Source organism: Schistocerca nitens, chromosome 1, assembly GCF_023898315.1.
Source record: "Schistocerca nitens isolate TAMUIC-IGC-003100 chromosome 1, iqSchNite1.1, whole genome shotgun sequence".
Lineage (NCBI taxonomy): Eukaryota > Metazoa > Arthropoda > Insecta > Orthoptera > Acrididae > Schistocerca > Schistocerca nitens.
The window spans coordinates 744,633,184-744,658,006 of NC_064614.1; the positions used below are offsets into that span (position 1 = coordinate 744,633,184).

Here is a 24,823-nt window from a genome sequence, read left to right on the forward strand (position 1 = left end):
GCCAAGATTGGAAACTTATTTAAATGTCCAAAATTGTAAAACTGTGCATTTCACAAAACGAAGAAAAAAACATAGTATCCTATGACATTAATATTAAGGAGTCACTGTTGGAATCTGCTGACTAATACAAAGCCGGCCGGAGCGGCCGAGCGGTTCTAGGCGCTACAGTCTGGAACCCGTGGCCGCTGGTTCGAATCCTGCCTCGGGCATGGGTGTGAGTGACGTCCTTAGATTAGTTAGGTTTAAGTAGTTCTAAGTTCTAGGGGACTGATGACCTCAGAAATTAAGTCTCATAGTACTCAGAGCCATTTGAACCATGACTAATACAAATACCTAGATGTAACACTTTGAATGGATGTGAAATGGAATGATCACATTAAGTTCAGTCGTGGGTAAAGCAGGTGGTAGACATCGGTTTATTGGTAGAATACTGGGGAAGTGCAATTAGTCTACAAAGGAGATTGCTTACAAAACACTCGTGCTGCCGGTTCTAGAATATTGCTCAAGTGTGTGGTACCCGTACCAGGTAGGACTAAACGGGATATTGAACGTATATGGAGAAGGGCAGTATGAATTGTCGCAGGTTTGTTTGATGGGTGGGAAAGTGTCACAGAAATACTGAAGAAACTGAACTGGAAGACTCTTGAACACTGACGTAAACTATCTCGAGAAAATCCATTAACAAAGTTTCAAGAACAGGTTTTAAATGATGACTCTAGAAATATACTGAAACTCCTTACGTGTCGCTTAATAGGAATCATGAGGATAAGATTAGAGAAATTACTGCCGGCACAGATGACTTTAAACAATCATTCTTCCCCCGCTTCATACGTGATTGGAGCGGAAAAACACTCTAGTAACTGATACAATTGGACGTAGCCTCTGCCGTGCGCTTCACACAGGTTTGCAGAGTATAAATGTGGATGTAGTGTTACAGTAGCCATATTGTTTACGGTGTTTGCCGCTTGTTTCCTTTATCACTGTGTCCGCCTCCGTAGCGCAGCGGTAGCGTTACCGTCTACCACGCAAGGGGCCCGGGTTCGATTCCCGGCAGGGAAGTGGGAGTTTTGTGCCCTTCATAATCAGTTCCATTATTATTGACACGCAAGTCGCCAAAGTGGCGTCAACCATGAAGACTTGCAATACGGCGGTACGACATTTCATTTCATTTGCTTCATCACTTGACAAAGCCGGCAACTCCTATCGGATATTTCTCTACATGCAATACTCCTACAGTCTAACAATAAAATTAATTAGCTCCTTTTTGTGTCACTGATTAACTCTTAATTACCAAAACGCAAGGTTTTCAATAAAAAAATCCTTTAGTTTGATAGTGCAGGTAATAAATTTTATACGTGTCATCAGTCATTTCACTTCTGCAGTATGTTTACATATATTTTACAGAGCTATGTTTTTATTTAGAAAGTGAGCCATTTCTGTTCGACCATAAGTTATAAGTAGCTTAAATTTTTGACTGCAACTTCAGTGTTTCTGCTTTTCCTTGTGTTGTGGGAATGCATACTTCCATTTGTAACAGCAAGCTGTTTCATTTAGGATTTTACTGATGAATAATATGACTTGTAGAATATATCGAAGACAGTGGAAGAATTTGCAGTTTTCTGCGTAAAGGTTTGCAAGAGTTTTTTGATGTTAGAGATTCTGTGGCCCCTGCAGTCCTTTTTTGTGCTATAAAACAGTTTTTGTTGGGAGCTTAATTCCCCCTCCCCCCTCACACAGAAAATTACACCATATCACTGCAAAGACTATGCTCGGGGAAAGTAAACATTTTTCATCGCCTTCTTTTATGTGCACCTGGAAAGGATTTTGACGCTGTAGCAGATGGGCTTTAATGTTGGTGGAGCAGTAGAGTGCAGCGTTATCGAGGGACGCGGAATGCCGCTGACTCGACGCCGCCCGGGCCTGGGAGCCCCGCCGCTTACCCTCTCGTGTTGTCGGTGCAGGCGATGCGGAGGATCGGGCGCGCGGCGCCGCCCATGAAGACGCACACGGACTGCATGACTTCGCGGCACATGGTGCGCCTGCCCGGCTTCATCGACGTGCACGTGCACGTTCGCGAGCCGGGCGCCACGCACAAGGAGGACTTCTCGTCGGGCACGGCGGCCGCGCTCGCCGGCGGCGTCACCATGATCATGGCCATGCCCAACACCAACCCTGCCATCACCGACCACCACACGTTCACGCTCGTCAAGGAGGTGAGTCTGCTGCCTGCCTATTACAGTGGTCATAACTGAACACTGCATTTTACTTATTTATCCACCCCCCCCCCTCCATTTTTCGCCATGTTCCAATAAAACCCGTTTTCCGCAGTTTATTTTACGAGGGCAACGTGTAAAGTAACCTTCTGCCTAAAAACATCAGTATAGTTCAAGCAATATTATTCGAAAAATCTTGAAAATATACCGGGTGATCAAAAAGTCAGTATAAATTTGAAAACTGAATAAATCACGGAATAATGTAGATAGAGGGGTACAAATTGACACACATGCTTGGAATGAAATGGGGTTTTATTAGAACCAAAAAAATACAGACGTTCAAAAAATGCCCGACAGATGGCGCTTCATCTGAGCAGAGTAGCAATAATTAGCATAATAAAGTAAGACAAAGCAAAGATGATGTTCTTTACAAGAAATGCTCAATATGTCCACCATCATTCCTCAACAATAGCTGTAGTCGAGGAATAATGTTGTGAACATCACTGTAAAGCATGTCCGGAGTTATGGTGAGGCATTGGCGTCGGATGTTGTCTTTCAGCATCCCTAGAGATGTCGGTCACTCGCGATACACTTGCGACTTCAGGAAACCTCAAAGCCAATAATCGCACGGGCTGAGGTCTGGGGACCTGGGAGGCCAAGCATTATGACAGTGGTGGCTGAGCACACGATCATCACCAAACGACGCACGCAAGAGATATTTCACGCGTCTAGCAATATGGTGAGGAGCGCCATCCTGCATAAACATCGTACATTCGAGCAGGTGTTTATCAGCCAGGCTGGGGTTTATGCGATTCTGTAACATATCGGCGTACCTCTCACCCGTCACGGTAGCAGTTACAACACCAGAATAACGTATTTCCTCGAAGAAAAAAGGCCCGATAACAGTAGAGGTGGTAAATCCAACCCATACCGTGACTTTCTCATCGTGCAATGGAGTTTCCACGACAGTTCTAGGATTTTCGGTAGCCCAAATTCTGCAGTTCTGGGCGTTGACAGACCCTCGGAGCGTGAAATGAGCTTCATCGGTCCACAAAACGTTACTCAACCAATCGTCATCTACTGCCATCTTTTGAAACGCCCACACCACAAATGCCCTCCGCTTCACTAAATCACCAGGTAACAGTTCATGACGACGATGGACTTTGTATGGATACCATTGGAGGGTACACCTCAGTGCCAACCAAACAGTAGTGTATGGAATGCCGGTGCGACGTGCGACTGCATGAGCGCTGACTTCCCCGTGCATAGAACAACCTGCTACAGTCTCCATTTCTTCCTGAACTGTCTCAGCAGCATTACGCCTTGTGCTCGGTCGGCCACTATGGGGTCTATCGTCTAAACAACCCATGGCTTCGAACTTTGAAATCATTCTCTCCACAGCTGCATTTGTCAACGGACCTTTACCCGTTCGAATCCCCTTCCTATGGCAATAGGATCGTAACGCTGAACTAGCACATTCCCCATTCTGATAATACACCTTCACTAAAAGGGCCTTTTCAGGTAATGCCAACATGCTGCGACTGCTGGTGCATCTGATTCTCTCTCTCTCTCTCTCTCTCTCTCTCTCTCTCTCTCTCTCTCTCTCTCTCATTACAGCTCCTTTTATACACGATTGTGATGTGCAGTCACTGAAGTTTTGCTGTCCAGCGCCATATGTCGGACAGTTTGTGAACTTTGTTTACCTCTCTATCTACATTATTCTGTGGTTTATTAAGTTTTCAAATTTATACTGAGTTTTTGATCACCCGCTACAATTGTATCACGTCTCCATTATTGAGGCTACCACTACTAGTCATTCCCTTTTCCGTTCTACTTGAAATTCGAGCAAGGGAAAAATGATGGTTCGTATGCGTCTGTATGAGCCCTGATTTCTCTTTTCTTCAGTCATTACATGAGATGTATGTTGGTGGCAGCAGCATAATCCTGCAGTCTGCCATAAATGCTAGTTACCTAAATTTTGTCAGTTGTGTTCTGTGAAAAGCACACGGTCTTCATTATAAATCACCTATATTTTCCTAGAGTTCTCGCCGTAAACTGATGTCTTCTATTCACCTTTCCTACAACAGACCTCATGTCCTCATTCTATTTCGTGTTGCTTTGCAGCACTACAGCTCAATATTTGACATGACTGATCAGGCAGCGTACCACCAGTAGTGTATTCAAACATTATGTTGTTGTTTTTCCTACCCATCTACATAAACTTCGTCTTTTCCACAATGAAATCAAGTTTTGGTTATCCCACTAAATAGAAATTCTATGAAAGTTATCCTGCATCCTCCCACAGTCTCTCAAAGATTACACTTTCCAGTACACTGCATTGTCATCAGCAGTTGCAGTTTGCTGCTCACTCCGTCACATTGTTTATATATATGGAGAGAACAAGAGCAGTCCTGTAACACTTCCCTGAGCACAACTGATGATAGCCTTATCTCTGATAAACACGCACCATCCAGGACAGGGTGCTGGACTTTATTACTTAAGGATATTACAGCCACTTGAATCTCTGAGAAACAATTTCATATGCTCAGACCTTTGTTCGTTAATTCTGCAGCGTGTCAAATGCTTTCCGTAAATCTACGAATATGGAATCTGCATGATGCCCATCATCTGTATTCACAGTATTTCCTGCGAGAAGAGGGCACGCTGAGTTTCACACGAGTGATGCTTTCTGAATCTTTGTTCATTTGTGAACATAAACTTTTCTCTCTCAAGGAAACATGTTATATTTGAACTTACAATATGCCCAGAAGTTCTGCAGTAGACCAATGTTAAGATTCTTAGTCGGTAATTTTGCTGGTCTGTTCCTTTACCCATGCATATGGTAGTCACCCAAACTTTTTTTCAATCACTTGGGACTGCCTGCTGGGTGAGAATAAAATACCAGTGGTGGAAAGTAATCTATTGATACCAAATTGGTGTTCCACCTGCCCCTCGCATCTTCTTTGTTTTCAAGTTTTTTGGCTGCTCTTGAACACTAGGTATGCCTACTTCAGTGTCCTTCATACTGGAGTTCATCTGGCAGTCGAATGATAGTATATCTGAGTGATTATCCTGCATGAATGATTTTTTTGGAACACACAATTATTTTATGACATAATAAAAATTCAGTTACTTTAATTATTTGACATGTCGTAACAGATGTGATCCTAGATGATGTGGGTGATGGGTGAGGGCAAGGGGGTTTCATGATTATTAAAGCACCCCCTCCCCATAAAAAGTTGTATTTTTTCATCAATCAGTATTCTTTTCAGTTTCTTGTCCATGTGGATGGACTTCAGTTCTGACCACCAGCAGGAACATTCCAACTGAGTAAAGGCAATAATTCACAGGCTAACTAACAGTGCTTGCTGGTGCTGACAGCAAACTTGATTCTTTTTGCGAGTTCCGCAAACAATAAGAAGTTAAGGCAAGATAGAAAGTGAAACACCCTCCACTTCAGCTAAAGTGACAGAGAGACTGATTTCGTGAATGTAGGTAGGTGTCTGCAATAGAGTGCAGACCTGTTTGAAGAATTGCATTGCTAAGAGAAATACTGATAATGATCTATGCACACTTCAATTTTATATCATGTAAATTATGATGATGTTGCCAAAGTTGTGTGTGTTTTTTTCAATTTGTAAATGAAATGCTTAACAATTATCATTCTTTAATTTTCAGATAAATGTTTTTCAGACTACTTTGTTGTTGTTGTTGTTGTTGTTGTTGTTGTCGTTGTTACAATTATAGGCATGTTTTTGCTCATTAAAAGTGTTAGAAATGGCAAGCTAGATTGGGAGCGAGGGGTTTTTACTGTAACAAAATGTGATCATCCCCAGAACCAAACCCTGGATCCATGTCTATTAAAAATTGGAGAAATTCTCCCTGCATAAAATTATGTCACCTGAGATTGCAATCAGCCCATGTCAGCATAGTGAAGTAGTTTGCCAGGGTTGAAAGCATTGCGAAGCAAGCCACTTTTTTGTGTGCATGAAGAGGTTGAAGTCACATGGAACAAGTTGTAAACTTCTAGAGCAATTTGACAAATCCAAGAATTGTTGTCTCAGTCCAAAGGGAGGATCATTCGTCTAGGTGTGAACTACCTTTCAAATGTAAAAACGAGACACTAGTGGCACAAAAAAACTGTTACTTGTTTTGAATTGTTGTTCCCAGTTTTACTAATTTTCATACACGTTTCAAGACATGTTCATAGGATTTGTTGGCCTGCAAAAAGCATTTGACAATGTCGTGGTGCAAGATGGTCACAGTTCTGGGAATAATAGGGTAAGCTTTAGAGAGAGATGGTTAGTATACATCATGGACAAGAGCCAAGGGGGAATAATAAGAGTGGAAGAACAAGAACAAAGTACTCGGATTAAAAAACATGTAAAACAGGGATGCAGTCTTTCGCCCCTACTGTTCAATCTATACATCAAAGAAGTTATGATGGAAACAAAAGAAAGGTTAGGGAGTGGAATTAAAATTCAAGGTGAAAGGATATCAGTGATACGATTTGCTGATGACATTGCAATCCCTAGTGAAAGTGAAGATAGAATTAAATGATCTGCTGAATGGTGTGGACAGTCTAATGAGTATAGAATATGAATTGAGAGTAAATCAAAGAAAGACAAAGTAATGATCAGTAGCAGAAATGAGAACAGCAATAAACTTAACATCAGAATTGATGGTCACAATGTAGATGAAATTAAGAAATTCTACTACCTAGGCATCAAAATAACCAATGACAGACAAAGCAAGGACGACATTAAAAGCAGACTAGTACTGGCTAAAAGGGGATTCCTGGCCAAAAGAAGTCTACTAATATCAAACATAGGCCTTAATTTAAGGAAGAAATTTTTGAGAATGTAAGTTTGGAGCACAGCACTGTATGGTAGTGAAAGTTGGACTGTGGGAAAATCGGGACAGAAGAGAATCGAAGAATTTCAGATGTGGTGAATGTTGAAAATTAGGACAACGTAGGCTACTCTGAGATCAAGGTTGGCACAGGAGAGGAATTTGTGGTTGTCTTCATCAAACCTGTAAGAAGAATGATGATTTGATGACTCAAAGTAGCTGTTCAAATTGATTATCCTACCATATTCCATAAAATGCATGAAGATGAGTCCATTATTGGACCAAGAAACTATAGTCATAACCTTTATTGCTCACAGTTTAGTGTGATTATTTAGGTTGTCGGTTGAAGCAGTACAATGCCAAACAGTTAGCACTTATTTGTCTCAAAATTAACATAGGAAATGTATGTCTTTTTACCAGTCACAGTTTTGTTCAGTAAACCTTCTCCAATCTCTTTGTGACAAAAAGAAATTACAGAGAAGCAGTCATCATCTGAGTTTTGTATTAATCAGAAACAGGTCTTGGTACCCAGCAAGTACACAAATTTTGCTAGCATATCTGTTTAGTCATGATCCCGTGCAAAGCACTAGAGAAATCTGTGGAAAATTGTCCTGCGGATGTATTTTATAATGCTGTTTTTTGCTGTTTATTAATTTTTAATTTTCTGCAGATACATCTCCTATAAACATTCATTCTGCCACTTTTAAACAACACCATTCATGCACAGCACCTTCACTAATTGCAATTGATCCATGTACAGCACAAATTCTGTGACAAATGTCAACAGCTTAGAGATTCTTTTACCACTATAAACTCCATTCGATAAAAGATTTCATATTTTGCAGGCTTTTCAATTCCAGCAATGGTTTTAAATGGTGCCTGTAGAAAAACAAAAAGTAATGTGATATATTTGCTCTTGCCGTTATAAACATACTGACCTGCCGTAAGAGAGGCCATAGTGACTGTTCAGTTGAGCCGTTACTTCCCATGCTACATAAAATGGGCGTTATTTTCCAGATAAACTTTGTATTCTGATAAGAGTTCTGTTGCTCCAAGCAACAGATGCTTTGTGAGGGTACAGAATGAATGAAGTTTCACAGAACAAAATTATAATTATGTGCTCGAAAAAAAAGTGAAACAGAAATTTACCTAGAGAGATGTCTATATATAAAATAACTGCTCTGTTTCTAATATTGTAGGCCATGGCTTAAGTCATTCAGCTGATTATTGGAACCTAAGCAAAAATTTTACTTGCAGTTTGATAAGACATTTCTGGAATAAAATGCACAATCTGAACTTGACATAGACGTCACAGGAAGCAGATTCTTGATACAATGCACAAGCTGTTTTTATCATGAGTGTTGAATACTGTGTTCCACAGAGTTTGATATTTAGTCCAGTTCTGGTTGGTTGTGGGTTTTAGGGGAGGGGACCAAATTGCGAGGTCATCAGTCCCTCCAATTTCTTTTTGCTAATAATGAAAGCTTCATAATTAAGCCCAGAAGAGAGGCATTAATTAAAGGAATTCAAATAGAATCCCCACATTATTGATTAGTTATCTGTAAATGATATAGCATGCGCCTCAGAAAAAAAACATTCTGTATAGGGCAATTTACAACTGAAGGAAAATTGTGGTGTAATGTCCCACTTGGGACATACTCATTACAGACAAAGCACAAAGGATCAGGGACAAAATTTGCCATGTCCTTTCTAAAATGTTATTTGCACCCATCCATGTAGAGGAAAAACAGAAAACTGAAACCTGGATAAAGAAAAAAAGACATTGGACTCCAGTCTTAATTATCGTCCATTGCATTAACAATCTGTGCCATGTGACCCAGACAACAAGAGAGCCTAATGGGAATAATACTAAGAAAAAGGCTGAATGTACAAAATTACTGCTTGTGTACACTGATAGGACTTGAATGGGAGTGTAATTGAGAAACAGTTGCTCTGAATGTATTTGCTGATGTTAATGATGAAAACATTAGAGAGTCAGCAAATTTTTTGCGTACTTCCATTCCTTAAATTCATATAACACACACACACACACACACACACACACACACACACACACACACACACAGTGTTTAACTTTTTCAAGCTTTCAGAACCAGTAGCTTCTTCTTCTGGCAGAAGAGTTGAAGGGGAAGGGAAGAGTTCAAGGAAAAGGACTCCAGAGGTTTAGAGAAAGGGGTACAGTTCATAAGTTACCCAGAACCACAAGGCAGGTGAGACTTACCATCCGATAAACCGTAACTAGTCATTTCAAATGTTAGAAGAAAACAATGACATACCACCCCCAACAGGTCCATGCCTCATAAAGCACTATGATGATCATACCTATCTTTCAGTTGATGACTGCTATAAATTTCCTCCCTTGTGAATTTACTTAAAGCAAGAAAATGGAGGTAGACTTAGCAGTGTCACTATAGTGATGAGTTGATGGTCAGAGATGTTTCATAGTGTATGATACATGGTCATCCATTGAAAGGACTGAAATAATTTGAACATTTCAACTGAAAACCTCATAAACTGGCTTGTTATAATGAAGTAAATTTGGCTTGAGAGAAATACATACCAGATTAGAAGCATTTGTGACAGGATGTTCACATCAGTCTGTAAAACCAAAGGAAAATTATACATGCTTTTTAGATGGTGGTTACATCAAACCATAGCCTTTTTTGTCACTAATTTTCTTTTCTTATAGTTGGCAAGTGCAGGAGCTCGTTGTGACTACGGATTATTCATCGGTGCTTCATCGGACAACTATAGCCTCATACCAGAGCTCGCTCCTTCAGCAGCTGGACTGAAGATGTACCTGAATGAGACTTACACAACCCTAACTTTGAAAGACCTCAGTGTTTGGATTAAGGTAAATTTTCTATTTATCAGCAACGTGTAGGGTAAAAGGTTAAAAATTAAACGATAGTATCATGCTCCATGCAACAGTAAATCTTTTCTTTATACCGTTTGCACTTGTTGAAAGTTGGTAATATAAAATTCATTAGTATGTCATATAGTTTAAGTTGCATGCTGTAAATGTGCACGAACATTAAGTAGTCACTGAAAAGAATGAGAGGAATGAAGAAGATATTGTGTTGTGTGAAATATTTAAACACTAATCTCTACGTACTGTAAAAGTGGAAATATCTAAATAACATACATAGAAGGATTAATTTAAATTTATCCATTTTTTTGGTTGTTCAGCTCTGTGGCTGTGGATTGTACTACTTTATAAATACAGTAACCAATGGCTTTTTATGTATGTCTATTTACACCAATATGCATTTTGAGCTTTTGCCCATCTTTCCTTAAATTGGAATAGTACATAGTTAAAATTTTAATTAGTGCATCATTTAATGAATGCTGCAGCTGGTGTTTTATTCTGCTTATTGTTTCTCTAATTTTCCACATTTACAAGCAATGTGCTAATTTAAGATGTAAATATATATTACACTAATTAAGTCAAGATGGACAAAAGCCTACAATGTGTACTGGTACAAATAAAAACACCCAAAAGTGGCTGGTTGCTTTACTGCTTAATTTACTGTAGTAGTTTGAATTTGTGGCCCAAAATTGATCTACTTCTATTTATAATCACAAGTGTGGTTGATTTCTGTTTATATTTATTAGATCAAGAAGTTAGGCTTACAAACGGTGTGTTCATCTTGAAACAGCTCTCACATGAGACATGTAATACTTATGCACAGAAATTTTAACTAATTGTTTGATTACATTTACTGCCTGTGGATATCTCCCTTTTTTTGCGAAAGGAGTCTGCAGAGATGTAATCATCCGCTTTTGTCAGTATGTTCTCTTTACAGATTAAGATAGTGTTTATAACTAGATTTTCCATGTCACTGACTTTCTTCTCTTCTCTCAGCAAATCTGTCCTGAGACAGGTATCAACTGGATGTCCTGTATATCTTTCTGTCCAGAGCTTCCTCCTTCATTTGCTTCAACTTCTTCCACTCTTCACATCTGCTAGCATTCCAAACCTCCTCCTTCCTCTCCTTCTTCTTCCTTCTACTTTTCACTCCATGATACTCTGTAGTACACAATTACTATGTAATACATGTCCCATCCAAGATGGTTTCCTCTTTTGTATAATCCTCAGTAAAGTTCCTTTCCTCTCCTACCTTGCTCAGCAACTCCTCATTTCTCATTCGCTCGATCCATTTAACTTTCTCCATAACCAAACTTCAAAACTTTCTAAATATTTTTGTTCTCTTTGTCTGACTGTCCACATTTCAGAACCACAAGTCACCACACTCCACTCAAAACATTTGGCAACTCTCTTCTAAATGTAATGGGGATGCTTATGACTGTCAGCAAACCTTTCACTATTGTGAAAGCTCTTTTTCTCTTGCAGATTGTGTGTCTCGCTTCTGCTGCATGTTACTGAGCTTCCCAAATAATGGAATGACCGAACCTGTTGTAATACCATTCCATTTAGTGATATATTAATCATGTCACCTTCTTTTCTGATTCTTATAATTTTGATCTGGCTGGTCTTCAGTTCCATTCCAAACTTTTTGCCCACACTTAAAATATTATCCATCATTACCTATAGCTCTTCCTGTGCCTGAAACACAGTGGTATCATCAGTGTATTTGATGATTTTTGTTCTTTCTCCTACTACTAAAAGTCATTTTTATCTTTCCGAGGCCTTATTGATTAGCTTTGCAGGATATATATTCAGCAGTGCTGGTGGCATGCAGAAACCTTGTCTCACACCTCTTCAGTCTCATCTTCTTCTATTTGAAGAGTTGCTATATCAACTTTCTACCCTTCCAGTCTATACCAGTATGTTTCAGAATCTTCAACAGCATGTGCCAGACAGATCTGTCAAATGCTTTTTCCCAGTCAACAAAACATACATACATTTCTCAATTGACTTAACAAAAATGTTTCTGTCATCATCCTCAGACACCCAATTGCAAATCTGTCCCTCTTCATTTCTTAAATCTGAACAGATCTTCTTCCATATTCTCCTCTGTATTCCTTTCTGTTCTCAGCACTGCTCTGGTCACATACTTGGTAATGTGGAACATAAAAGTAATTCTCCTATATTTTTGATTCTCCTATAATCTTCGCATTGACTGATATTGCATTTCTTTGGTAAGGGAACCATATGGCCTTAAGAAAAGCTTCAGGCCAGATACCTGTCCCATATATTCCATTTATCAGATTGTAATTCTTGTTATAGCATCATTCCCTAAGGCTTTTAATGCCTCAGACAGTAGTTGCTCTCAACACATCACTTTCTTTTCTGTAAGATCCTAGAGCACTTTCTCCACCTCCCATTTTTCTGTTAATGGCACTCAGTTATTGTTCATCCTGTAAGACTAGTCCTTCATGATCAGCTGTAGGATCATTTAGATCTGTGTAAGTCTTACATACATCTTTGTTCTCTTCAGTGTCCTTCATCACCTTTCCCTGCTTGTTTAGCATTCCTTACTTGCTAATATTTCACCGTCTGTGTGTTGTTATACTGCTTGCAGCTCTGTACATTTCATCTATTTTTCCTTGCTTTTCTAATTGTTCTTTTTCCTCACATTGCTTTTTCATCCAATATTCTTTTGCTTTTACTGATTTTTACCAAATAAACTGGTGTGGTTCAAATTTATAATTACAGCATTTGATACTCTCTTTCGTGATTGCAGCATTTTGACAGTTGGCCAAAAACATCTCCTTTGTGTGTTCATGCTGAGAGTCAGACAACTGCTGCAGTACTACTATTGGCCACACTCCACAGCAGACCTATTCATATCTGCCATGTTGCTCGGAAGGAAGAGATCGAGATTATAAGAGCTGCTAAAGAGAAGGTGAGATGTCAGCTGAAAAAAGGAATGTCACATTAATTTAGAGAGTATTTGTAGGTAGTTGTTTATTCATGAGAGTTAAGTATAAATGTCATTTGTTTGTTGATGACTTTTGTTTGACACTACATAGTTTTTTTGTAGTCCATTAATGTCATTAGCATGGTTTGCTGTATAAGACTCAGGCTCCCATTGTTCAAAGTGCACAGGTACACACTTCCCTCTGTACTCATACATTTTAATAGAGAAGCATGCACAGATGCTACAGTCTTCTTTGAAAACATTTTGTCTGGCTGCATGTGAGCATTATAAATAAGTGCCCTTAGCACAGCATTCTTCATGATCGAGGATGACCGATAAGTGCATAGAGACAAAGGTCGGCCTGAGTTTACATTCTATGTTATGTATGGTAACTACTGCCCAAACACTGAATTAAGTCTTTTTTCTGGTGTAACAGCACATTGGGGTTGTATTCAATATTGATCAGCTTACAAATGCAGTGTTCACACACACATGTTTCAAGATATTTCGATGTCTTCATATGACAGTACCCCTAACTAAGTGTTAAGTCTTTTAAGTGTGTATTAGATAGAATTTTGCACCAAGATGGAACTTCTAACTAATTTATGGCATCATCTGAAAGACCAGATTGCTGACAGAGGCATCGTCATCTTGATTGTATTAGAGAATTTGACATCCCTTTCTCTGTAGACATCATTCAGGAACATGATCATTTGTTAGTAATAGTTCTCACGTAACATCAGTATTACAGTGATTATCTTGTTAATAGTTAGCACTGTGTATTTAATGATTATCAGGGATAGACAGTATGAAGGTAAGAAGATTAAGGCATGAGGGAGAAAGGGATATTGTAGATAATTTTAGACCTATTTGTATGCCATCATTGTTTGCAAAAGTTATTGAAAAGGCTGTGTATGTAAGGATAATTGATCATTTTATATCATAAGATTTGCTATCAAATGTACAGTTCGGCTTTAGAAGTCATTTAACAACTGAAAATGCTATATTCTCTTTTCTCTGTGAGGTACTGGATGGGCTAAACAAAGTTTCGAACACTTTGCATATTTTTTTATTTAACTAAGGCATTTGATTGTGTTGATCACAAAATATTGCTCCAGAAGTTGGACCATTACGGAATACCGGGAGTAGCTCACAATTGGTTCACCTCTTACTTTAGTAACAGGAAGCAAAAGGTCAGTATTCACAGTGTTGACAACGGCTGTGATGTGGGATCTGAGTGGGATACTGTCAAGTGGGGGGTGCCCCAGGGATCAGTGTTGGGACCGCTCCTGTTCCTTATTTATATAAATGATATGCCCTCTAGTATTACGGGTAACTCTAAAATATTTCTGTTTGCTGATGACACTAACTTGATAGTAAAGGATGTTGTGTGCAACATTGACTCAGTTTCAAATAGTGCAGTACATGACCTCAGTTCATGACTTGTAGAAAATAAAGTAACGTTAAATCACAGTAAAACTCAGTTTTTACAGTTTCCAACACACAATTCAACAAAACCTGATGTTATAATTTCACAGAACGGGCATATGATTAGTGAAACTGAACAGTTCAAGTTTCTAGGTGTTCAGATAGATACTAAGCTGTCATAGAAAGACTTAATACTGCCATTTTTTTTTTTTTCTATTTGAACGGTATCAAAAGTGAGTGATACTTCAACTCGAAAATTAGTCTACTTTGCTTATTGTCATTCACTTAAGTCGTGTGGTATTATATTTTGAGGCAAGTCTTCCCATTCTACAAGGAAACGGGCAATAAGTGGTGTGAATTCACGAACCTCTTGTCGACCTGTATTCACGAGTCTGGGTATTTTGACATTGGCCTCTCAATATGTATATTCCTTATTGTCGTTTCTTGTTACCAATATTAGTTTATTCCCAAGAATTAGCAGCTTTCACTTGATTAACACTCGTCAGAAATCAAACCTGCATTTGGATTGGTATTCCTTAACTCTTGTGCAAAAAAGTGTGCAGTATACTACTGCATCCATTTTCAATAAGCTGCCACTCAAATTCAAAAATTTTAGCAGTAACCCATGTGCTTTCAAATCGAAACTGAAGAGTTTCCTCATGGGGTCACTCCTTCTATTCTGTCGAGGGGTTCCTTGAAAACTTAAGCTGATTCTTATTGTATTGCTGATAGCGTTTACTTAAAGCTACGGACTGACTTTTTTCAGCTTCGTGAACATTTATTTTTATTTGTTACTACTTCTATGTTGTAATTTCATGTACTGGCACATTCCATGACCTTGGAGATTTGCTCTTCAATTTGGTCGTACGGAACTTGACGTGTAAATAAATAAATAAATAAATAAATAATGATTTTGGATGTTATATGTGGTGTTATTCACTATACTGACATGACGGATAACGTCAGAAATGGTCACAAAATTAAAATATTTGAGCAAGAGAGTGTTTTAAATTGGCAGATGATCTTTTCCCCCCCTAAAGCAAGTCAATCTCTCTCTATCTCTCTCTCTCTCTCTCTCTCTCTCTCTCTCTCTCTCTCTCTCTCTCTGTTTAAGTTGTGGTGTGTGATAATTTTCTTGCAATTCCAGACCATGAAGGGAAAATTCCGAAAAATAATGTTTTCTTTGTGTACTCTCACAGGGTCTGCCGGTTACATGTGAAGTCTGTCCACATCACCTGTTCCTGACACAGAAAGATGGTGAAAGATTAGGAGCTGGGAAAGGAAGTGTAAGACCAGTTCTTGGTACTGAAGAAGATCAGCAGGCACTGTGGGATAACATAGACATAATTGATGTTTTTGCTACAGACCATGGTTAGTGTTCAGTTATTACCCATACTGATTAAAGAAACGATTTGAAATTCAAGTGACAACAGTACACATTAGTTACATTGAGTTGCTTTTGTTCGTTAATATTACAGTTACATAAATGTCTAGTAACTGATGAGTAATGATAATTTCAGAATGAGAAAACACTTTATTACTAAATTTTATAATTATTAGTTTGTCTACCTCTGTGGCCGAGGTCACTGATGCATGCTCGTGTGGAGACAATCGCCCCAGGGGTAAACCATTTTGAATCATGGTGGTGGAAAAAATTTTCGCAGCCAATGTTTGGCGAGCAAGGGGAGGAGAGGTAGTGGTGCAAAGTTCCTTGTAATCTCTTTTTGTCAGATCTAATAAATTATTTCGTACCACTTGTATTTGTTGTATCCTCTCACCAATCTTACCTTCTGTGGCAGGGTTGGTGATTATGTAGTGTCTTTTTGTGCAGCTTCTGCTAATTGCAACTTTCTACTAAGTTGTTTTGATACTGCAAACTTCTGTAAGAAACACAAACACTGAAAAGAGTGTAACCATTCGCCATTTAATTTCAACACTGAGTGAACAGTTAAGTCACTCATTTTAACACTTTTATCAGTTTAATTTACTATTTGTTTATAGATATAAATTCAGAGTAAGAACTTTGTCTAAACAATTAGCAATGATTTTAGTCTTGCTTATGTGATGAGCAATCATTCACTGCTTCAACTGTACAGTTAGTGGTTGCTTTTATTACCTCTGTTGTTTTTTAGTTCATCGCATAGAAATAGCATAATATATAACAAGCAGGAGGAATGAAGAAGCAATTGAAATGCATCATATAATTCATAATTCTTCAGGCTTTCCTGGTGGTCCTTTGACATTTTGAGGTGTCAGGTATTTTGCCGGGTATCAGCGTCATTCCTGCACAGTACTTAGACAGTGTGACTCATTATCTACATCAGGTGCTACCTGAGACTGCTTGTCAAGTGGAACAGGTCCAGTATTTCTACCTATAGTCTTCACCTTCAAGCATTCTGTCTGAGGTCTGCTCACACTAGAAGCACCCTGCAATGTTCAACCTTCGGACCGTCGTACCTGGTGCTCTGTCTGGGATCTGTTTCCCATGTCCACACCCTCCGTACCTCTTTTTGTGGGATTATAGTAGTGCCCCCCTTGCGTTTTCAGCATCTCCAGTGTGGTATCTCAGGCTCTGCTGAATTGTCACAAAGTGTCCTGACTCAAGAGATTTTCTGCCACCTTTATCCCTACAGAATCTCCTATAACAAAGCCCCATTATCTCAAGGTCTGTGCCAGCACCCTCATTCGATCATAGTTCATGGAATAGTGCTCCAGACAGTGTTCAGCAATGGCTGATTCAGTTGCCCGTCTTAGTCCACTATGCCTCCTTTGTTCTTTGCATCTAATGTACACGCTCCATGTACAACATGCAACATTGGAGAAGTACATTATAAATTCTGGGTTTTCGTACTCCAGGTTGTCTTTCACATATTCCCATAGCCCTCTTATTTCGGTAGGTGGTCAGAACACACAATATGTTACACTCCCTGAGAATCCTACTGATTTTTTGCAGAAATAGACTCTGCATAGGACAGGTATGCCACAGTCTTTGCCTCATCATGCTCTTTTAGATTTTGTGGTCAAGTGGCTGGTTGAAGGGCCTTCTGAATCTGTTTGCCCATGTATCCATTCTTGCAGAACACTGATTGTAGATGCTCTGTTCTACTGCCAGACTACCTAGGTCTGACAAGGTGTATGCCCTGTGGACCAATGACTTCAGAACTCAGTTCTTCTATTCTGCTGGACTGGATGGAGACAGCTGCTGGCTTCCAGGTATAAATCATCTGTGTAGGTTTAGAAGCATGGGTAGTAACATTAAAAGTGTAACGGGAATTCCACTGTTAAATGCAGTGGAGATATCGATAGGTGGAAAGAGTACATTTAAGGCCTCTATGAGGGGGACGATTTGTCTGATGTGACAAAAAGAGAAATGGAAGAGATAGGGGATATCCAGTATTAGAATCAGAATTTAAAAGAACTTTGGAGGACTTGAGATCAAATAAGACAGAAGGAATAAATAACATACAATCAGAATTTCTAAAATCATAGGGGGAAGTGGCAATAAAATGACAGTTCACTTTGGTGTGCGGAACGTATGAGTCTGGTAACATACCATCTGACTTTTGGAAAAATATCATCCACCCAAGGCTGCAAGAGCTAATAAGTGCAAGAATTATAGCACCATCAGTTTCACAGCTCATGCATCCCAGTTGCTGACAAGAATAATACACAGAAAAATGGAAAAGAAAATTGAGGATGTGCTAGATGACAACCTGTTTGGCTTTAAAAGAGATAAAGGCAGCAGAGAGGCAATTCTGATGTCACGGTTGATAATGGAAGCAAGAATAAAGAAAAATCAAGATGCGTTCATAGGATTTGTCTATCTGGAAAAAGCATTCGAGAATGTAAAATAGCGCAGCGTGTTTGAAATTCTGAGAAAAACAGAGGTAAGCTACAGGAAGAGACAGCTAATGTACAAATGTATAAGAGCCAAGAGGGAATAATAAGAGTGACGGCCAAACACTCACATTGAAAAAGGTGTAAGATAGGGATGTAGCCTTACCCCCTGTTGTTCAATCTGTACATCACAGAAGCAATGATGGAAACAAAAGAAAGGTTCAGGAGTGGAACTGAAATTCAAGGTGAAAGAATATCAATGACAAGATTCCCCCACCTTTGCAAATCGTTTTGCAGGAACAACAACAGAGCCGAGCCGCTGACACAGCTATCTTCCAAGAGCACTGATGCGGCACGTGTTTACAGGCAACAGTCTAATGAATATCACATGAACAACTCGTTGCGCTGGCGCTGACCTTTCATGGTGATTCCAAGAACTTTTCAAACCACCATTATACTAGAGGGAACTGTAGAGGGCAAAACCTGAGGAGAAAAATGGAGATTGGAATATCTCCAGCAAATAACTGAGGACTTGAGGTGCAAGTGCTACTCTGAGATGAAGAGGTTGGCACAGGATAATAATTTGTGGTGGGCTGCATCAAACCAGCCAGAAGACTGATGGCAAGAGGAGGAGGAGGAGGAGGCAACTGGCCATCCTTTCCCATTTCCATGATGAACTCAATATTTGGTCGGCATGAGTTCAGATGTTCCAGAAACTCTTTGAACCTACCCCTAACTAAGGCCTGATCACAAAGATATCTGTTACGACTTCTGTAGTTCTTGTTAGCGGCAGACACAGTGGCTGCACCAAAGACTGAGATGGCGTGGAGTTTTACAATTATTTATTGAACTTTCTTTACAATTTCTCCCTCGTTGTCGCTGCCCAGCCCTGCAAATCCTTCCGCCTGGCTGCTGCTGTGTAGATTCTCCGACAATGTGTGCCACGTGCACTGCTGATCGCACTCGGGAGCCTCAGGCCACAAGTGCTCCGCTGAAGCCAGGATGCCATGTGGTTGAGATGAACTTGTCGCCGCCCGGCGCCCCAGTACGGCACACCCACGGAGCCACATCTCCAAGAAGTCAGCTGCCGATGCCTGCTGCACCTGCAGCTGGGAAGCCGTCAGTCACGATGTCCGCGAGGTCCCGTCATGGACGGACCACGCGCTGTGGGGCCAGCTGACATGACCTCCAGAGCTGAAGTTGACATCTGGCGGTGAACCGATGACTCCTGCGAGCTGGAACAGACTTCTGGAATTGTCACCTATGAAGACTGAACATTCGGACACGGACCACATCCATCCTCAGATCCGAACTGCTTCCTAATGGCTTCTGTCTGTTGCTGCCTGTGCTCCAGTATATATATCTGGCAGGAGGACGTTTTTTACCCGCGTGGTAGCTTTTTGTTATTACTCCCGCAGTATATTGCAGCGTAACTTAGCGTGCTGGCTTCACTTCCCCTTACTCAGCACTCTCCAGGCTTCACTCGGCGCTCAGTCTGTGTGTGTCCTTGCGTCAGTCTGTTGGTAGACTGCTGCTGTCAGCAAGGCTATCTGTGCGTGCTTACTTGGCAGCGCCCCAATCGCCGGTGTGCCTCTGTTTTGCCATTCTCCACTGCGTGAAGCAATGCTTACTACATGTGGTCGCAACATCATATTCACATACCTGAAGAAGCATCTGGGTTTGTATCTGGCCATCTCTAACATAATAAATAGTCAGACGAGCATATGACTTGATGGGGTTCAAGATACACTCCACAGGCTGGATATGTTAGGCAGGGAGCTTTTACAACTTCATCTGTATAAGATAACCTCCTTAGAAGCTGAAGATTGGAACATGGTAGACATTGCCTCTTGGTCTCTAGCGGAGTTCACCAAGAATTATTCCTCAGTATGCCAGTCTGTGAAGTATGGGCATATGAGTAAGGAAAGACAGCAGGTGGAGGACAATTGCACCGTTTGACCTAAGTTTCAAGCAGTTTGATGATAACACTTTGAAGGTACTCATCAGATGGACCCAACTTTGCTGTGATTTCCAGAAATGTGCCAATGTCTGGTTCCATCGGTGCAGTGGAACAATTAGCAGACATATTTCCATCAACCCCCTTGAACCATGGACCTTGCCGTTGGTGGGGAGGCTTGCGTGCCTCAACGATACAGATAGCCGTACCGTAGGTGCAACCACAATGGAGGGGTATCTGTTGAGAGACCAGACAAACGTGTGGTTCCTGAAGAGGGGCAGCAGCCTTTTCAGTAGTTGCAGGGGCAACAGTCTGGATGATTGACTGATCTGGCCTTGTAACAATAACCAAAACGGCCTCACTGTTGTGGTACTGCGAACGGCTGAAAGCAAGGGGAAACTACAGCCGTAATTTTTCCCGAGGACATGCAGCTTTACTGTATGATTAAATGATGATGGTGTCCTCTTGGGTAAAATATTCCGGAGGTAAAATAGTCCCCCATTCGGATCTCCGGGCGGGGACTACTCAAGAGGACGTCGTTATCAGGAGAAAGAAAACTGGCGTTCTACGGATCAGAGCGTGGAATGTCAGATCCCTTAATCGGGCAGGTAGGTTAGAAAATTTAAAAAGGGAAATGGATAGGTTAAAGTTAGATATAGTGGGAATTAGTGAAGTTCGGTGGCAGGAGGAACAAGACTTTTGGTCAGGTGATTACAGGGTTATAAATACAAAATCAAATAGGGGTAATGCAGGAGTAGGTTTAATAATGAATAAAAAAAATAGGAGTGCGGGTTAGCTACTACAAACAGCATAGTGAATGCATTATTGTGGCCAAGATAGACACAAAACCCATGCCTACTACAATAGTACAAGTTTATATGCCAACTAGCTCTGCAGATGATGAAGACATTGATGAAATGTATGACGAGATAAAAGAAATTATTCAGGTAGTGAAGGGAGACGAAAATTTAATAGTCATGGGTGACTGGAATTCGTTAGTAGGAAAAGGGAGAGAAGGAAACATAGTAGGTGAATATGGATTGGGGGGAAGAAATGAAAGAGGAAACCGCCTTGTAGAATTTTGTACAGAGCATAACTTAATCATAGCTAACACTTGGTTCAAGAATCATAAAAGAAGGTTGTATACTTGGAAGAATCCTGGAGATACTAAAAGGTATCAGATAGATTATATAATGGTAAGACAGAGATTTAGGAACCATGTTTTAAATTGTAAGACATTTCCAGGGGCAGATGTGGATTCTGACCACAATCTATTGGTTATGAACTGCAGATTGAAACTGAAGAAACTGCAAAAAGGTGGGAATTTAAGGAGATGGGACCTGGATAAACTGAAAGAACCAGAGGTTGTACAGAGTTTCAGGGAGAGCATAAGGGAACAATTGACAGGAATGGGGAAAAGAAATACAGTAGAAGAAGAATGGGTAGCTCTGAGGGATGAAGTAGTGAAGGCAGCAGAGGATCAAGTAGGTAAAAAGACGAGGGCTAATAGAAATCCTTGGGTAACAGAAGAAATATTGAATTTAATTGATGAAAGGAGAAAATATAAAAATGCAGTAAATGAAGCAGGCAAAAATGAATACAAACGTCTCAAAAATGAGATCGACAGGAAGTACAAAATGATTAAGCAGGCATGGCTAGAGGACAAATGTAAGGATGTGGAGGCTTATCTCACTAGGGGTAAGATAGATACTGCCTACAGGAAAATTAAAGAGACCTTTGGAGAAAAGAGAGACACTTGTTTGAATATCAAGAGCACAGATGGAAACACAGTTCTAAGCAAAGAGGGGAAAGCAGAAAGGTGGAAGGAGTATATAGAGGGTCTATACAAGGGCGATGTACTTGAGGACAATATTATGGAAATGGAAGAGAATGTAGATGAAGATGAAATGGGAGATACGATACTGCATGAAGAGTTTGACAGAGCACTGAAAGACCTGAGTCGAAACAAGGCCCCGGGAGTAGACAACATTCCATTAGAACTACTGACGGCCTTGGGAGAGCCAGTCCTGACAAAACTCTTCCATCTGGTGAGCAAGATGTACGAGACAGGCGAAATTCCCTCAGACTTCAAGAAGAATATAATAATTTCAATCCCAAAGAAAGCAGGTGTTGACAGATGTGAAAATTACCGAACTATCAGTTTAATAAGTCACAGCTGCAAAATACTAACACGAATTATTTACAGACGAATGGAAAAACTGGTAGAAGCCGACCTCGGGGAAGATCAGTATGGATTCCGTAGAAACGTTGGAACACGTGAGGCAATACTGACCTTAAGACTTATCTTAGAAGAAAGATTAAGGAAAGGCAAACCTACGTTTCTAGCATTTGTAGACTTAGAGAAAGCTTTTGGCAACGTTAACTGGAATACTCTCTTTCAAATTCTAAAGGTGGCAGGGGTAAAATACAGGGAGCGAAAGGCTATTTACAATTTGTACAGAAACCAGATGGCAGTTATAAGAGTCGAGGGGCATGAAAGGGAAGCAGTGGTTGGGAAAGGAGTGAGACAGGGTTGTAGCCTCTCCCTGATGTTATTCAATCTGTATATTGAGCAAGCAGTAAAGGAAACAAAAGAAAAATTCGGAGTAGGTATTAAAATTCATGGAGAAGAAATAAAAATGTTGAGGTTCGCCGATGACATTGTAATTCTGTCAGAGACAGCAAAGGACTTGGAAGAGCAGTTGAATGGAATGGACAGTGTCTTGAAAGAAGGATATAAGATGAACATCATCAAAATAAAAACGAGGATAATGGAATGTAGTCGAATTAGGTCGGGCGATGCTGAGGGAATTAGAGTAGGAAATGAGACACTTAAAGTAGTAAAGGAGTTTTGCTATTTGGGGAGCAAAATAACTGATGATGGTCAAAGTAGAAAGGATATAAAATGTAGACTGGCAATGGCAAGGAAAGCATTTCTGAAGAAGAGAAATTTGTTAACATCGAGTATAGGTCTAAGTGTCAGGAAGTCGTTTCTAAAAGTATTTATATGGAGTGTAGCCATGTATGGAAGTGAAACATGGACGATAAATAGTTTGGACAAGAAGAGAATAGAAGCTTTCGAAATGTGGTGCTACAGAAGAATGTTGAAGATTAGGTGGGTAGATCACGTAACTAATGAGGAGGTATTGAATAGGATTGGGGAGAAGAGAAGTTTGTGGCACAACTTGACTAGTAGAAGGGATCCACTGGTAGGACATGTCCTGAGGCATCAAGGGATCACCAATTTAGCATTGGAGTGCAGCATGGAGGGTAAAAATCGTAGAGGGAGACCAAGAGATGAATACACTAAGCAGATTCAGAAGGATGTAGGTTGCAGTAGGTACTGGGATATGAAGGAGCTTGCACAGGATAGATTAGCATGGAGAGCTGCATCAAACCAGTCTCAGGACTGAAGACCACAACAACAACAACAACAACAACAACAACAACATTTCCATCAAATGTGCCAGAAGAAATACACTGGGCGACCTGCAGCAGAATCCTCAGTAAGCACGATGTCAAGTGTGTGTTCTGTTCACCTATCAAAATAAGAGGTGTGCTGGGAAAAGTAAAAGATGATTTGGGCTATGAAAAACAGGAATTTGTGATATACCCTGCCATTGTGGCATGTCATACATTGGCCGAACAACTAGGTCAGTGGACACCAAATGAAAAGAACATTGGAGGCACACCTGTTTAATAGAGGCAACTAAATCGGCCATTGCCGAGCACTGTCTGGAACTCAATGATAAAATGAGGGTACTGGCATAGATTCTGATATACTGTGACAGTGTTACAAGAGAGTCTCTAGGATAAAAGGTGACGGTGAACCTCATAAATCAGGACACGGTGTAGCAACTCAGTAGAGGCTGGGTTACTACATTGCAGTTGCTGATAACGCAATGGGGACAGCAACAGAATATCACAAAAAGAACAATTGAGGTGTGGATATGAGAAGAGGTGCAGCTGTCAAAATGGCTGCAATAATTATTACTTAAAGAGCATCTGTGCCGCAACTACTTGTAGTGCCTAGGGCAACTTTAAAGATTGCATACTGAAACAATGCCCCACCTGGCTTTGAGGTTGGAGACATAATCATATGTTGAATGAACAGTGAATTATATTTACTAGCACTACAGTAAATCAACAAACAAGGCAGGTCCCCAACATTAACAACATGTTTTGCATGTCCTGAAAAATAGTCATTTTACAGATATTTGACTGGAACGCTGAAGTTTACACAAACAGTCGAAATAAGTTTTGTACCAGAGACTGAAGTTTTATTGTATCTCTTAAGATAACCTCAAGATGAACATGTTTTCTTTTCATTGTGACCTGAGTGAATTCACATCGTATTAGCTATATATTATCCATTTTGTAGACAGCTGTGATTTTTGTAATTTGTTATCTGTATTCTATGGGTAAAATAATTTTTTTAATGTGTGTTACATGTTGAATGTAAAACCAGTTAATGACAGTGGTTCAGTTAGCCTCACAGCATGACTCAGTTAACCTCTTGTAGGTGATAAAAGCGGATCACTAGCAACTGTCCTCTAGTAGGGGGTTAAGTGGACCACTTGCAAGTATCCAATGTTATGTTATCAGCTTTTGTTAATATTCAAGTGAGGCCTTTAAAATTTTTTTGTACACTCATTACTCAACACTCAATGCAGTGACATGTTCAGTTTTTA

The 24,823-nt window shown here is 40.1% G+C and overlaps 1 protein-coding gene across 1 annotated transcript in view; it reads left to right on the forward strand.

The window, feature by feature from the left end:
• Nucleotides 1-24,823, forward strand: part of LOC126260409 (CAD protein) — a 543,685-nt gene that overhangs the window by 472,067 nt on the left and 46,795 nt on the right. The window contains exons 21-24 of the mRNA XM_049957741.1: nucleotides 1,962-2,213; nucleotides 9,775-9,939; nucleotides 12,734-12,895; nucleotides 15,538-15,709. Of these exons, the coding sequence (XP_049813698.1) occupies nucleotides 1,962-2,213; nucleotides 9,775-9,939; nucleotides 12,734-12,895; nucleotides 15,538-15,709 (751 nt within the window). The remainder of the gene's footprint in view (nucleotides 1-1,961; nucleotides 2,214-9,774; nucleotides 9,940-12,733; nucleotides 12,896-15,537; nucleotides 15,710-24,823) is intronic.